This window comes from Bombus huntii, chromosome 3, assembly GCF_024542735.1.
Source record: "Bombus huntii isolate Logan2020A chromosome 3, iyBomHunt1.1, whole genome shotgun sequence".
NCBI lineage: Eukaryota > Metazoa > Arthropoda > Insecta > Hymenoptera > Apidae > Bombus > Bombus huntii.
The window spans coordinates 8,869,305-8,884,287 of record NC_066240.1 but is presented as its reverse complement, the minus strand read 5'-3'; the positions used below and the strand labels follow the sequence as shown (position 1 = coordinate 8,884,287).

At 32.9% G+C, this 14,983-nt stretch overlaps 4 protein-coding genes across 7 annotated transcripts; 2 read left to right on the top strand and 2 right to left on the bottom strand.

Moving 5' to 3' along the window:
• Positions 1-1,171: 1,171 nt before the first annotated feature.
• LOC126864237 (elongation factor Ts, mitochondrial) lies at positions 1,172-3,187 on the top strand. The gene is made up of 4 exons (XM_050615373.1): positions 1,172-1,419; positions 1,778-1,933; positions 1,988-2,516; positions 2,604-3,187. Exons 2-4 carry the CDS (start codon positions 1,778-1,780, stop codon positions 2,825-2,827), a joined length of 909 nt encoding a protein of 302 aa, XP_050471330.1. The 5' UTR covers positions 1,172-1,419; the 3' UTR covers positions 2,828-3,187.
• A 148-nt stretch (positions 3,188-3,335) lies between these two features.
• On the top strand, positions 3,336-10,587 carry LOC126864220 (villin-1). Of its 2 annotated transcripts, none has more exons than XM_050615331.1 (9): positions 3,336-4,889; positions 7,289-7,381; positions 7,559-7,675; positions 7,935-8,275; positions 8,351-9,113; positions 9,199-9,385; positions 9,455-9,706; positions 9,785-10,081; positions 10,159-10,587. In XM_050615331.1, the coding sequence occupies exons 1-9, from the start codon at positions 4,872-4,874 to the stop codon at positions 10,506-10,508; spliced, it is 2,418 nt and encodes an 805-aa protein (XP_050471288.1). In that variant the 5' UTR covers positions 3,336-4,871; the 3' UTR covers positions 10,509-10,587. The 2 variants fall into 2 exon arrangements, with proteins under 2 accessions (XP_050471288.1, XP_050471287.1); XM_050615330.1 differs by having other exon boundaries at positions 3,336-6,563.
• Positions 10,588-10,651: 64 nt separating this feature from the next.
• On the bottom strand, positions 10,652-12,055 carry LOC126864242 (proteasome subunit beta type-7). The gene is made up of 4 exons (XM_050615383.1): positions 11,910-12,055; positions 11,511-11,690; positions 11,082-11,397; positions 10,652-11,007 (listed from the first exon to the last, which is right to left on the bottom strand). Exons 1-4 carry the CDS (start codon positions 11,969-11,971, stop codon positions 10,732-10,734), a joined length of 834 nt encoding a protein of 277 aa, XP_050471340.1. The 5' UTR covers positions 11,972-12,055; the 3' UTR covers positions 10,652-10,731.
• LOC126864225 (cell division control protein 6 homolog) lies at positions 11,910-14,964 on the bottom strand. Of its 3 annotated transcripts, none has more exons than XM_050615341.1 (5): positions 14,694-14,964; positions 14,150-14,407; positions 13,120-14,061; positions 12,835-13,040; positions 11,910-12,764 (listed from the first exon to the last, which is right to left on the bottom strand). In XM_050615341.1, the coding sequence occupies exons 1-5, from the start codon at positions 14,815-14,817 to the stop codon at positions 12,531-12,533; spliced, it is 1,764 nt and encodes a 587-aa protein (XP_050471298.1). In that variant the 5' UTR covers positions 14,818-14,964; the 3' UTR covers positions 11,910-12,530. The 3 variants fall into 3 exon arrangements, with proteins under 3 accessions (XP_050471298.1, XP_050471299.1, XP_050471300.1); XM_050615343.1 differs by having other exon boundaries at positions 12,546-12,775; XM_050615342.1 differs by having other exon boundaries at positions 14,150-14,822.
• Positions 14,965-14,983: the final 19 nt, after the last annotated feature.

Here is a 14,983-nt window from a genome sequence, read left to right as displayed (position 1 = left end):
TTGTTAAAATAGAATAGAATAGAATTTACAGTAAGAATTCGTGAAATTTTACCTCAAGGAAGATATTCTGTATTCCATCGTACCAAAAATTCTTCAACATATTTCTCGCTTTAATCATTTGTTTATTAATCATCTTGTTAAATCGCATCAAGTCCCAACTTTCTTTAGATTGTGCAATTTGCTTTACATCAATCAATCGAAAGTCTCTGGAAAATAATCAATTAGTGTTTCAAAATGAAAGTGTAATAAATGGCCGATTTTTTACCGAAATTCGCCAACCCAATGGTCTAAGGACATCCTCATGCATGAATTTATTAGAAATAAATTGTTCTGTAAATTGTCGCGGTATTCTCGAATCTTAACTGTCGATCCAGGTACGATATATCTCATGTAAAGCGACTTTTTATCATTATCTTTCTGCTAAAGAAATGCATATTTTTAGAAAATGGAAAATTACAATGCATATATAAAATATAGTATAACAAACAGAATTGAAATTTCAATTGAACCTTCAACAAATACTTTTGTACAGGAACTTGAAGCGCGTACTGCAGTATTGCTTTTTTAATATTTCTTGTATAAGTATCTTTGATCTCGATTAGCAAGCTTTCTGTGTAATAAGCAAATCGATCTCTCAAATGGTACGGGACTAAAAGTAATATCTTCTCTATAACGACATCCTGAATTTGTACTGTGTGAACAGTATCAACCCCATTGCAAATGTAATTGTAATATCGGTTTACGTCTTCGTCATTATTTAAATCTATATCTACATTCGGTAATTCAGGTTTGGTGATTAAACTAACCATGTATCTATAAGTAAACGTTATTTTAAGCTCTAGTTCGATTTCCTTACTATAAAATTTTCTTTTACAATTCTAAAAAATTTAGTAAAAGTTCAAATGTTTTGCTGACCTGCGGAAATTTTCTACTTTTAATCGTTTCCCTGTATACGTGACACCGAATTTACGTTGCTTTCGCTTCTCTTCTCTTCTTGTACATTTGATACATTTCATTAATTCTGGTGGCAACGAAAATAATGGCTCAATTTTCGTTTCAACTACTTTTAATATCTTTGGAACATCTTTGGCGCGTATTTTTTGAACCGTCGGACGCGTAATACCCTCACATGATGTCATTTCCTCACAGTCACATTCCATGTTGAAATTACTTGTTATTAGAGACCGAAATATCAAAGATATCCTATACTTAAAATACAACTCCAGATATATCTGTATAGTGAATATATATCTTGAAATTTTAATAAAACGAAATTAGAAATTACATAATAAAATATAATTCAGAAAATTGATGTCTATTGCTACCTTGCGATTGAATTTTGCATCGGCACAGACGGCGCCACTTTCGGACTCAGTTTTAATAGCTAGACTACATTTTTATCTTTAAGCTGTGTCCACGGTAAGTATATTGCAACATAATATTTTCTCGAAATTAGAAATTCAAAGAATAATATCACTGTATAATACTTTACGGTATAATGCGTTAAAAATCTCTATCTGTATATTTAATGTCATTAAGTTACGAATAGAACAACTCTTATGGCTGCAATTGACTGTAGTTTCTAGGCAACGAAATTGATCGATTTGTATAGAATTTATAAAAAATTTCGAATGAAAATATTATTAATTACAATTGTCATTATATTAAAGTAGAATATGATTCAAAATACAGCTGAAATATTTTTAGGTTAAGTCTCATTAATGTAATATTTTTTCAATCTTTTTTTATGTGAAATAACATAAGTGACATGTTTCAGATGATTCTACGTCAATTTTTTCGTTCAATACATACAAGTTATGTACCTTGCTACACATCAAAGAAGACATTGTTAAGCAAATTACGCAAGAAAACTGGATATACATTTGTAAACTGTAAAAAAGCCTTAGAGCTAAGTGACAATGACATAGTAAAAGTAAGTCAAGCATTAAGCTATGTAAGAACATCATTACTTTTTAAAATATTGTAGGCTGAACAATGGTTAAGAGAACAGGCTCAGGCTCAAGGCTGGTCTCAAGCAATAAAATTAAAATCCAGGGAAACTTCTCAAGGATTAATAGCAATGATCATCAATAATAATCATGGAGCTCTTGTAGAAATTAATTGTGAAACAGATTTTGTTGCAAGAAATAAGAAGTTCTATAACCTAACAGAGATCGTACTTGCTGCTGTATTAAAACATGGAATGACAATTGAACAGGATTCATTAATTAAGAAAACTACGTTATGTACAGAAGCAATAAATAAATTATATGCAGATGATGGTAAAAGTTTAAGTGATCATTCTGCTTTAACTATTGGACTTGTAGGAGAAAACATTAATATAAGGCGTGCATTATGTATGAGTGTACAACCAGGTGTATATCTATATGGTTGCATACATCCTACTCCTGTAAATCCAGGATCTTCATCATTTGGACGATATGGAGCATTCGTGGCTTTACAATCTGATAAACAGAAAGAAGTTTTGGGAACACAACTTTGTCAGCATGTTATTGGTACTTATATTTATCTTTTAGTTAATCTACTATATTATTTCTTTATATATAAGTATAGGTTTGTAGTAATATTTGTTTCAATATTAGGCATGAACCCAACTAAAATTGGCGATGCAAAGGTAGATCAGCCCCTTGATAATGTAGATGACGAACCTGTTATGCTGTATCAAGAATTCTTATTTAATCCTGCTATATCTATACAGCAGTTATTGCAAAGTGAGCAGACTGAAATCTTAGACTTTGTACGCTTTGAAATGGGTGAGACACTCGAAGACAAACAAGAATTGGATTCTGTAGAAACTTGCGGTTAAAACGATTGGAATTCGTTTAATAGATCTATGTATTTGCATACATTCTGTACATATTTCGAAAAAACCATGATTATGTTTTTAAAAGATAGCATAAACTTTACGCTTATCTATTATTATGATATGAGTAAAATACTTAAATTGTTATATTTTTTTTATTACATATAAATTGCTATAATAGAATCAAAAAGTGACATAAATTATATAGTATGAAAACTAAAGTATTTTATTTACAAAGTTATTCTTCAATGATACATACACTTATCAAAAAGTATAATTGATTTAAATAGCGGCATCAACGATAAAACAGCATTATAAATGCAAAGCGCTTTACATCTAAAATTATAGATGATATTCAGATTATTGCTCTTCTTCGTTTTCTTTATTTACTGAACATATGTTAGATGATTTTAATTTGTTCCTTCTTCGCATGAGCTTTACAGATTTCCAAAGCCACATTCGCGAGTCTTTTTTCCAGTAACGAGCAATATCTTCTGGTGAATGCATGACACCCTAAAATACACAATTTTATAAATGATATATTTTTTGGTGTTATATATCAAAATTTATAAATCATACTTGAAAATTCAAAATATCAGAATGTTGAACAGATTTCTTATAGGGCAACATATCTTTAGCATTTAAACCGAACAATTCTTGGTCAATATCATCGGGTGGTTCAGTTTGCACATCGCTTGTTCGACGAAGCGGTATCGTATCATTTCTGGATTCAATTTCCGCCTCCAATTCCAAACGTTCAAGTGCCGATGTAAAGCTTCTTGACTCTTTACAATTGCCAAAATTCGCCTATTGGAAAATTTTGAATTTCCATAAAAAAGTAATAACTTATACTACGTCGAAAATAAAGAAATCTTTCAACATTGAACAAATTGTGTAAACCTGTACTCCTTGAGAACAGACATTACATCCTAATGCCACTGACAAACATATATCGCTCATAGTCTTGGACAAAAGATTTCTCTCGTCCCATGCAAAATTTTCAACTACTCACAAAAGAAAAGACGCGATTTAATATTGATGAAACCGAAGGGTTCACAACCTGCGACAAAACAGTCACAAACCGCTTGAATGGTCAGATTCGTCATTTCTCCAATCCATCGGCTTCTTACCGCGTCATATAAAATTGCTATATTATAATTATCATATAAAAAGACTTCAAAAATTTCTCGTATCCGTTAAAATCGACTGACAGGTGCCGATTCCATCTCTGGACGCGCATGGAAAAACAACACCCTTCAGTAACATAATAAATGAGCAGCTTTCAAATTCACACGACTTCAACATGTATATTACGTATTACAATTATATTATATTACAATAGTATTGAATACACTTAGTATATCCAAGTAATTTTTAGGAAGACCATTGAGTCGCAATAATTTTTCTGAAACATGATCGCATTATAAGTGGAACTGTACGTATATTACATTTTTTAAATATATAATTAATCTATGCTTTTTCAAATTTGTGTGTATTATAGTCTGTACTATTATATTATTTCATTCATTGTTAAAAGAAATATTCGTCTTTTTTTTTTAATTTAATTCTCTGTAATAAATAAAAGAGTGTAACAATTACCCTCTTCATCTTCCATGAAACGATACAAGATAATCACGATCGTTACGTTGTCTCCGTTATTCGAACGAAGATAACCAAGAGGAAAAAGAAGAGCACGATAGAGGACCTTCAACATGTCAGAATGACGTTAGAAAGGTACAGAACAGGTGCGCTGAAGCGAGATGTGTATGGCGTAGAGGCGATGCCCGCATGGTTGAAACGTATATCCAACAAGTACCCGTTGGTCACGGCTGGCCGGTCGGGGTTCCGGGCTGACTTCCGGACGAGTCTGCACCGCTACGGTTTCTTTTTAGCCAGGAACGCATGGTATCAGTTGTGTTCACGTACAGTTAGACGGTGTTACCTCGCAGCAAACGCCTCTTCTTCTGCTCCTTCGTGCATATCGCCGCGAATTCGTTCGTATACATTCCTTTAAATGACGTGACGGAAAAACGGAGAAGAAAGAACGATGGATTTCTCTAGACGGGTGAGTCTGCAGAGGAGCGTAACTATGTGAAACCAAAGACGCAAAACTAACCGGGATAAGGAAAAGAACAAAGTTAAACATTCATAAATAAATACATAATTTTATCGTGTTTTATTATATTTTTTAGTCTTGCGTTTTTTCAATTCTTTCATGTGAAATAATGTTTTATAATTCCATAAATTAGCAGAAAAATATTATTACATACCGTATTATTGCTAAAGAAAAAAAGAAAGGGAACGAAGGAAAGAACTTTTTCTGCGCGATAAATTTGGCAAAACAGCGCCAATTTGAACAGCAACAAATTGTGTTGTATCTTATTATCTGTTTTTTGATTTTGTATTTCTGCCAATTCTTTTACACAAAGTAATATTTTATAATTTTAGAAAGTAGCAGCAAAAATATCATTACATACCGTATTACTGCTAAAGGAAAAGAGTTTTTCCCGCACTATAAATCTGGTAAAACAGCGTCAACTTGTACAACAACAATTTTTACTTCCTCGCGAAACGATCGTTCGCGAGAGATTCAGCTATGTACAAGTTGGTGGGCGTGCGGCAAGTGCAGTCACCACTTCCTGCCGCAAATGATCGTCGCGGACGACGCTCGAATAACACGTGTACAGTGTACACACGTACCGTTCGTAACGTACGTGTGTGCGGGCGTGGACATGAATGAACGTGGAGATGCATCTGCATTATCTGCAAAGACAATAGCGTGGCTGTATACGTGCGAACGTTGCACTTTGTATCACCTACACCTATGTACAAGTTAGAGCATTAACGGCAATCGGCGCACACCCGGAGGTAGCAGCGTGTTACCTCATCGCTATTGAAATACATATATTGTAGCAAAACCAGGACAACGCACGATAGATATCTGTGGAAAGCATAGAAATGATTAACAAATCAGTCATAAAAAGTTATTCGTGTCGAAACGAATGTCTATGGATTTAGTTTAGTCCAGTGACAATAACTTCGCAATTTAAGGGATTATCGAAATAACGCGATCCTTTTTTCAGGAAGGTCCAAAATTATCTATTCTTCGTTACCAATTAAGTATCAAATATGAATATTCCCCGCATTCAAACTGTGCCACCGCGTCTAATTGGAAGTTATTTCTGTGGATACAGAAACAATATACATCCGCTTCTCTGTAACACTTATTCTTGCTTACATTCTGCTCCAGTAGAAACACCATCCGCCGTGAAAAGTACACGGCAATTAATTTTTGATAAAAATAATGATTATTTCGCCAGCTATATTTCTTTAGGCCGTTCAATTATGGCCGCAAACATAAACATAGAGAGAAACAGACTTACATATAATAGTTGCGTGCACAAACATACATACGCTCGATTACGGATCACCTGCGATTAAGTCCTTCCGAGGACTTCACTACCGTGAGTTCTCATACCCCAGTTTTCTGCCAGCAACCGTTCAGTGCGAGCACTGATCGCGTTTCTCCGTTGCGAAATACAGGCGCGCACACTCGTGTCGTGATTCCGAGTTCGAGATCCGAAACGATCAAACAGGTGCTCGATCAATTTCAAATAGACAAGTAATTCATAAAGGATCGGACGGTCAGTGATCGATAAGAGCGCGAAAAATAAAATCGTGTTTGAAAACGAAGAAACAGTGGCAAATGTCAGAACTATTGGGAAAGATCGAAGAGCCGGTGTGTAATTAAAGATACAGTAAAAATAATGATCTCGATTGAGTGAAGGAAAGCGTGAGGAGAATATACGGGCCGGTATTATTATTACACTAACCTGGACTATGAAAAGTATAAAAGAAAACAGAATATAATGTCTCACGAAAGTGAAACATTCATGAGAATTTTTAATGAATATATTATATGTATTATAAATATCTTGCAACTTCTATATACATCTTCAGATTCGTTTCAAATTTTATCAATATAATCACGATAGTTGTGTCTCGTTGCAGTGCTAATAAAATCCCATAATGTCTCGTATAACGCACATAATATATCCAAAAAGAATTCCCACAAGTATTCAAATACTTTCGTGAGCTATATATATGTCTCAGACTACCAGGAGAAACGAAGGTCAATATAATTTTACCGCGAAAATTACTAAAATTGTAATTTCGCGGATTCATTTTCCATATCGCTTGTTTCTTATTTTTGCTCGATAACGCGTATATGACCAATGACCACATCAATTCGATATCATTACCCATTATAAAATCCTTGAAATTAAAGTTCGCGATAACGTTATTACCGGACTATTTTGCACGTATAAAACAAGATTCATTTGCAAAATTTTTTCAAATAACAAAAGATTGCTTTGTCATATGATAAAAGTTATTTATACAAAATTTACCTACTTAAAAAAGAGTACAGTTTCCTAAAAGTCAAATTTCAATTATGTGTCTCAGGACGACAGAACCTGCCGTTCCGATGATTCTAACGGTGAAATCTTTAAGAATGTTCCGAGGAACAGCAGTACATTTCGCATTTGGAAAATCGAGGTACCGTAACAAAATAAAAATGCAACATAATTTATACTCCCCGTTATATTATGATATATGCACGTAGTTTAGATGTATCGCATAGTTTTAGTTAGCTACGCTGCTTTTCGAGAGTTTAAGAAATACAAAGAGTGAAAGTGTGAAGCACTAAATTTTCCTTTAATGTTCGTGCAACAGGGTTTACGAGTTACAGCCGTTACAGGAAGTAATATGGGACATTTCCTCTCGGAGTTGGCATACATTATCTACGCGGTGTCACCGAAAGACGGTCCACTACCTTACCCTGGAATGCCGGTAATTCTTTCTCCTTTAAAGAATAAAGTTGTAACTTAATTAACTATGGAATTAAAGAAATATTATGTACTTTTGAATGTTAAAATAAGTCTTCACTTACACCACTATGATTTTTGATCAACCATATGTAGACTTCGAATGCATTTATGGAAAATTAAAAGATATCCTTTTTTAGTTATGTTTATAAAAATTTGAATTTATATAAACACCCACAGTTTAATTATATGCGTAAACTATATTCTTTATTTCGTTTAAACAGGTTAAGGAGATAAAGTCGACTGCGATAGTTCGTGTAATTCATTTCTGGATTGGATCTGCTTGCGATTCAACAATCTCTGGGGCAGCAGCCCTTCGAGCGGCCGAATTAGATTCACAAATATCTGCCACGATTCTATCAAGGGAGGCCCAAGGACGAGAAAGTCCTAGATTTTTAGCCTATTTCCGCCAGCATCTTGTTATTGAAAATTTCCACTTTGAAACACCATCATGCAAATTGCACAGAGTAACTGGCGTAGCGATCCCTGTCTTGACGGAACTTGAAAAAGTTCATTGGGATCATTTCAGTTCACGGGACGTTATTCTTGTGGACGTTCTATCGCAGTGCGTAGGAAATTGAATTGAATAATCGTTAATCATTCTGTTATAATATATTAATAATAATATAATGGTACATAGGGCTATCGTATTCCTTTGGTTGGGCTCGTCAGCAGATCCATTGCACAAACGACACGCTGCCAGTATCTTGGAAGTGAGAAAAGAAAATAACAATGGTCGTATCATCATCATCGATGATGGTTACGAACAGACACTACCGGAGGGAGATAGACAACTGTTCGCCAGTATTTTAAATCCTTCCACAAGAGTGGTCAAGCCGGATCGCCTTTACCGAGTCAATATGCCAAGCCCAGTCAAACTGTATAGATGTAACGAACAATCCGGTAAATATAAGGTCGCTGAACTGAAATCTGGACCGATTCTCCGAGCTGATCTCACATCCGAAGCCGTTTACCTAATCGATCGTGGTGAGGCTGGTGTTTGGGCTTGGGTCGGGCGTAATGTGAACGCCCGAGAAAAATTGGAAGCGATTCGTAACGCACGAGGATTTGTAAAAAAGAAAAATTATAGTAATGGTGTATTAGTGGAAAGAGCGCTGGAAGCTTGTGAACCAACGGAGATGAAGGCTCTTATTAGAGGGTGGGAGCCGGCGAAGACAAGACCGCTTACTCTACCACCGAATTTTGATCCTGACTATATGAATGAAAGACCTAAAATGGCTACTGGGTGCCAACTAGTTGACGATGGATCCGGTCAAAGAACTCTTTGGAGAGTAACCCATAAAGAAGGGATGATTCAAGTGGATGACAAAGGAATATACTACGCAGAAGCTTGTTACGTAATGTGCTACAAATATGGACAAGGACGTAGGAGTAGAACAATCGTACGTTGAAAATGTAATTTCGATTGTTAAATTAACAATAACTATTACTAATTATTATTAAATTTGAAATAACGTGACATCACAGATTTATTGTTGGGAAGGAGTCCATTCTATAAACGCGGATCGAGAAGCCGCTTTAGAAGCAGCTTGTCATTTGTCAGAAGATACCTCTGGCCAGTTAGTAAAAGCATGTCAAGGCAGAGAACCACCTCATTTGTTGCAGATTTACGACGGAAAATTGAAAATACTAGCTGGAAGGCATCGCGATTCTCGTAAGCAGTAAGATAAATTATTTATTATGTTTATTTAATTAAATTCTTAATGAGATGTTTGTTTCGTAGCTCCGGAAAAGTATCTCGTTAGAGTTTTTGGATCTACTCCATACACGTCGAAAGCAGTTGAACGGCCTTTGAGATCATCCAGCAGCCTCGATTCTAGTGGAGTTTTTATTCTATTTTCTAATTCACCTGTAGTATGGTGTGGTGGAAGAAGTACTGGTGACGCTAGACAAGCATCTAGACGACTTGCGCCCAGAAATGCACCTCTGATAACTGAAAATAACGAAGATGACGATTTTTGGAGAGAACTCGGAGGTTGACGAAAGATAATAAGAATTATAATATGAACTTAACATTAGATTATAACAGTGAACTTTAAATTTAATCTTTAAGGTAAAGGTACTTACGGCACAGAAGTTATTGACGACGGAGAAGAACTTGAAAAACATCTATACCAATGCTTGACGGACAATGAAATGTTTGTTGGCGAAGAAGTTCTTGGATTTGGTCAAAACAGTCTCCTTCCAGAAGCTATTTGGTTATTAGATGCAGGAAATGTGATATGGATCTGGATTGGAAAGTCTTCTATTCCTAAATCGTTGAAGGAGTGTGTACATGATGCAATGATATTTTTATTCACTCACCCAGCTGGCCGAGATCGAAACACAACGATTTCTATAATTAAACAGGGTATTGTAAATTATTTATTTACGAAAAACAAAGATACCAAAAGACCTTGAAGTAAAATAATTTTATCATCTTTTTAGGTATGGAACCTTCAACGTTCATTGGATTATTCGATAATTGGAATTACAATTTACTGAGAGAATACAAATCGTTTGAAACATTTTGCACACTTCTGCAAGATAAAGAATTTCTACCGAAAATACAAACGTTATCGAAATCATTGAGTGACTTCGATAATTATGTAAAGTATCCTCTTTCTGTCTTAAAAGGTGATCCGGAAAATTTACCATCCGGTGTTGACGTTGTCCGTAAAGAAATGCATCTTACTTTCGATAATTTCATTGCGATTTTTAAAATGGAACCAGACGAATTTGTAAAACTTCCTGCTTGGAAAAGACAAAGACTAAAACAATCGGCGGGACTTTTTTAAAACATTGTGCTTTAATAATACTATTTTGTACCATAGTGATTACAGTACTAAAATAAAATAAAATCATGTTATATATTTATATTTTAATGTTTGGAATTAAATTTATTAATTGGAAAGAATATTGAATTTTATAAATTTAAGCGTTATGAAAGAGAGATTAAGGCTTTATTTATTACAAATTCACATATATATCCAAATGTAAAGTAAAACTGTTTGATACATTTTATGATGAAGTATCCATTGGCTCTGTATTAAGCCTATGCACAGTTTCCCCTTCAATGATTATAGGATGAACCGTTTTGTTAAGCACAGCGGTAGTACCACGTTTATATCGGTACGATATATTGCGCTGTCCTTTAACATTAGCAACATCATAAGGGCGTAAATAATCAACAGAACCTTTACGTATGACACATAAATCTACGTTAGAACCAGAAGCTAGATCATTAAATATACCAGCGCGAATGGCATCTGCAACCAATTCTTTAGCCTGCTCTTCCTACAAAAATTTAAAAATGAAATATGTGATTGTACAAAATATAATAAAATAAGTAAAAATATTTAAATTCTTACCGTCATATCAGGTTTCCATCTACTTTCAAATACAGCCATTGCAGCTAATGATCCTGTACCCATACTAGTATAAATGTGACGATCTGAAGATCCATGAGGATGAATACAATATAAGTGTGGTCCATCCAAATCAACACCTCCTAATATTAAAGCTGCTCCAATATTTCCTTGATAACGGAATAATAATTGTTTAATCATAGCATTTGCAGTACAAACTGGCACTATGCGGTTAGTATTTAAACGATGTAACTCCAACTGACTGGATATCATTTGAGTTGTCATTTCAGTATCAGCAGCAGTTCCAGCACCACAACAACTTAAAAATAATTATTAAATTATTCTATTAATTATTCTTAAATTAGAATATTAGTTAATATTATATTGCTTTGAATAATTACTAATGAAATTAATTTTTTTTTAAATACTCACTATATATTTTCAGTAAGATAATGAATCTTACTACAATTTTTATCAGCAACTATAGTATTTTCTGTTGATCTTGTATCACCACCAAGAACCACTCCATCTTTATAAACAACACCAGCAATTGTTGTTCCTGTTTTAACAGCTTTAGGTGCTTGGAATCCTTTCTTTACCAAAAAATTGTTTCTGAAAAAAATATACACTGAAATAAATTCTACAGTTCTTTATGTATTTTATAAATTCATAAGAAAAGTTTATTAGGAAAAATCAATAATATTACGAAATGACACAGCAATATTAACTTGTAATAGGTTATGCAGCATGATACATTACTTTTCACTTTTATGATTGTTTGTACTGATATACATATAAAGATGTTTTTAATTTTAAAATAATTACCATTACCTTTGACAAAGATCAAAAGAAAATCCAGGAGCAGGAATTTCAGGCACAAGTACCGAAGACATGATTCAAAAGTTGTAACTTATAACTCTGTGAAAAGAGACGCAGTAATGAACGAAAAGCATTTCACAAATGTCACCATTTACCAGTAGATGGCAGCTTTGTGTGGAATAACCACAAAAATAGTTAATTTTTAACTTATTTTTACCTTAAATAATGTATGAACCAACTTAACTTACCTTTTTCTTATATGCAAATGGGCCAAAATAATAATAAATACAATTAAAAATATGTTATATTTATTAAAAGTCAAATATAACAAAATGCTCAAGAAATAAAATTTGAAACAAAAATATGTATTGCTTGGTTTCAAAAATTTAAAAAGACCGCTACGGTACACACTAAAAATCACATAAATTTCTCCTTTCACATCAACTTGTATACAATATATGAAACATTAAATGCGTTCATTGTGATATAAAAAAATAATATAAAACATGAAATAATTTATACAGCTTATTCTAAAGTGGTTCTCTCAAATTATTAAAAAGATGCTATATACTTTTTAATATTTACAAAATGATATGAAATTTAATAAATTATGAAAATTTCTTTAAATAACATCTATAAACAAGTTATATCGTTAATGATTTCTGCCATCATATTCCTGTCTTGCAAAGCTGCATCTAACTCTTCTTGATCCCATTCCAAATTTATTTTTGTCAAACGAGCTGCTTTTTTTCTTGTTAACTTTAAAATACCTCTAGTTTCTATCAATGAACATAGACTATAAAATTCAGAACCATCGACAGCATGAATATTTCGTTTCTTGCAAACCTTTTTGTACACTTCATGTAACTAAAACAGAACTATATTTATATACATTGAAATTTTTTATTAAACAGTTGTTTTTTTATTGTACACTTACTTTCCCAACTGTCACATCTTTGTTTCGTCCTTTGTTTAGGATAAGTAACAAAGAACACAATAGTAATTTTTGTTGTAATGGAAATGTACTTTCCTCCTTTTCAATATTTTGAGATCCACCATAAATACCATTTAATACAGTGATGACTTCTTTTAGATCCACTGGCTGGTCCACTGCAGATTGTTGCTTTTTAGGTATATTTATTTCTGTAAAAAAGAATGAATTTATTTTATTTAGAAAATAGCAATGTTTTTTCTTACTTTTATTTTGCTCTATAACACATACCATTATTATTGGTAGGTTGTAAAACTTGTGCTAATTTATGAGATTCAGCAAGTTCTATTACTCTTCTACTGATATCCAATGCTCTTCTAATATCACCAGAAATGGCAGCAACTTTTCCAGATAACATTTGTATTGCAGTTTTAGTAAACAAGTCAGACACATTTGCTTCACTTAATCTTTCAGATATTATATTACATATTTCTTGTTTTGTATATGGCGAAAAATGCATCAACTTTGGTTTCAATTCACATCTAGCTTGTAATCTAGGCAATATCCTATCTGTTAAATCTAAAGCATTAGCAATTCCAACTAAAATCAGTTTCGAATTGTGTATTGATGGCCATTCAAAGACAGAATATAAAACAGATTGCTTTTTACTTTCTAATTGATCTATTTCATCTAAAATTAATAGCAACATTTTATGATTAGAGCCTAAATATTTTTCAATAACTCCTTTACTGTATTTTCCAGATTTTCGTTCAGTTAAAATGGGTGGTAATCCTAACTTCTGTATAATTTTTTCATAAATTGTAGCAGCAGATTTCATAGTTGTGCAATTAACATAGATTACTTTAAATTTTGATTTGAACTCAGTCTTTAATATAAGCTTTGAAAGACATGCAGTTTTTCCAGTTCCAGGTGGTCCTGATACATATAAGGATCCTGAAGTTTCATTTTTTAAATGCTCTTCCATAAATTCTTGTAGCTCTTGTAATTCATTTTCTCTACCAGGTAAGGTATCAGGTACTGAGCTGTGCAAAGCTTTACGAGCATTGCGATATCTTTCTGTTCCAAATAATCTTTTAGGAGCCAGTTTTTCCTCCTTAGTTGGAGAAGGTTCCAAATTTAATTTATCAAAAAGAGTAGAAGGTGTGGTTGGAGATGTTAATGGAAATGATTTATCTATCCTTCTCTGTTTTGGAGGTGTAGAACCATGATCTTCTAAAAAAGATATATAAAACCATTTGTATCATTCTATACAAAAAATATATATTCATTAAAAATGTATAAATTCATTTATTACACATACCATCAGATTCAGTTGAATTCTGCATACGTTGAGGAGTTTTTACACTTATAGCATTATCACTGACTTTGGTATTTTCTACATCTGAGTCTGAGTCTGATTCACTACTACTTAAAGTAATAATCTTCTTCACAGATGGTGTATATTTATGAGAAGAATCTCTCGCAGTTGCATTACTAAAATCTTCTTTCATTACATTATTTTTAGTTCCATAAAATGAACATTTCTTTGTTATTTTGAATGGAATTGTCATTTGAACACCTGTCATTTTTTTTATTAATTAAATTACACAATTAATAAATTAACATACACAATTTTCGCACACAAAAATTTGATTCTTTCTGTAGAAATAATGTGTCTAATATAAACTGTTTGATATCTGTTTCCTATTGCTTTTTAACCTACAATTTTTTGGAAAAGCCAAAAAGTCACTGAACAATTTTCCCAAAGTTTGAATAAAATTACACATTCATTAATGTTATTTCAATTTACAAATTAAATGTTCTAATTAATTACATATACTTCCTTAATAACACGTTCCAATTACCTATGTGCCGCGCTATAAGTACCGTACTCCGAGACTTTCCGCGGGAAAAAGCTTTAAACGCGGGAAACCGAAGGCATGTAAAAAGGAAATGGAAGAATATCAATTCCCGCGTAAAAACAAACATCCGAAAAATATAAGATATTATTTTAAGACAGTACACAATAGAAAATATACAGATACAAATCAACACTAAAAAATATGATATTACCTATATTATACAAATTGATTTAAACAAGTCGTTTTAATATAATGTGTATAAAATACGGGTACATAAAATTAATTAGCCCTCT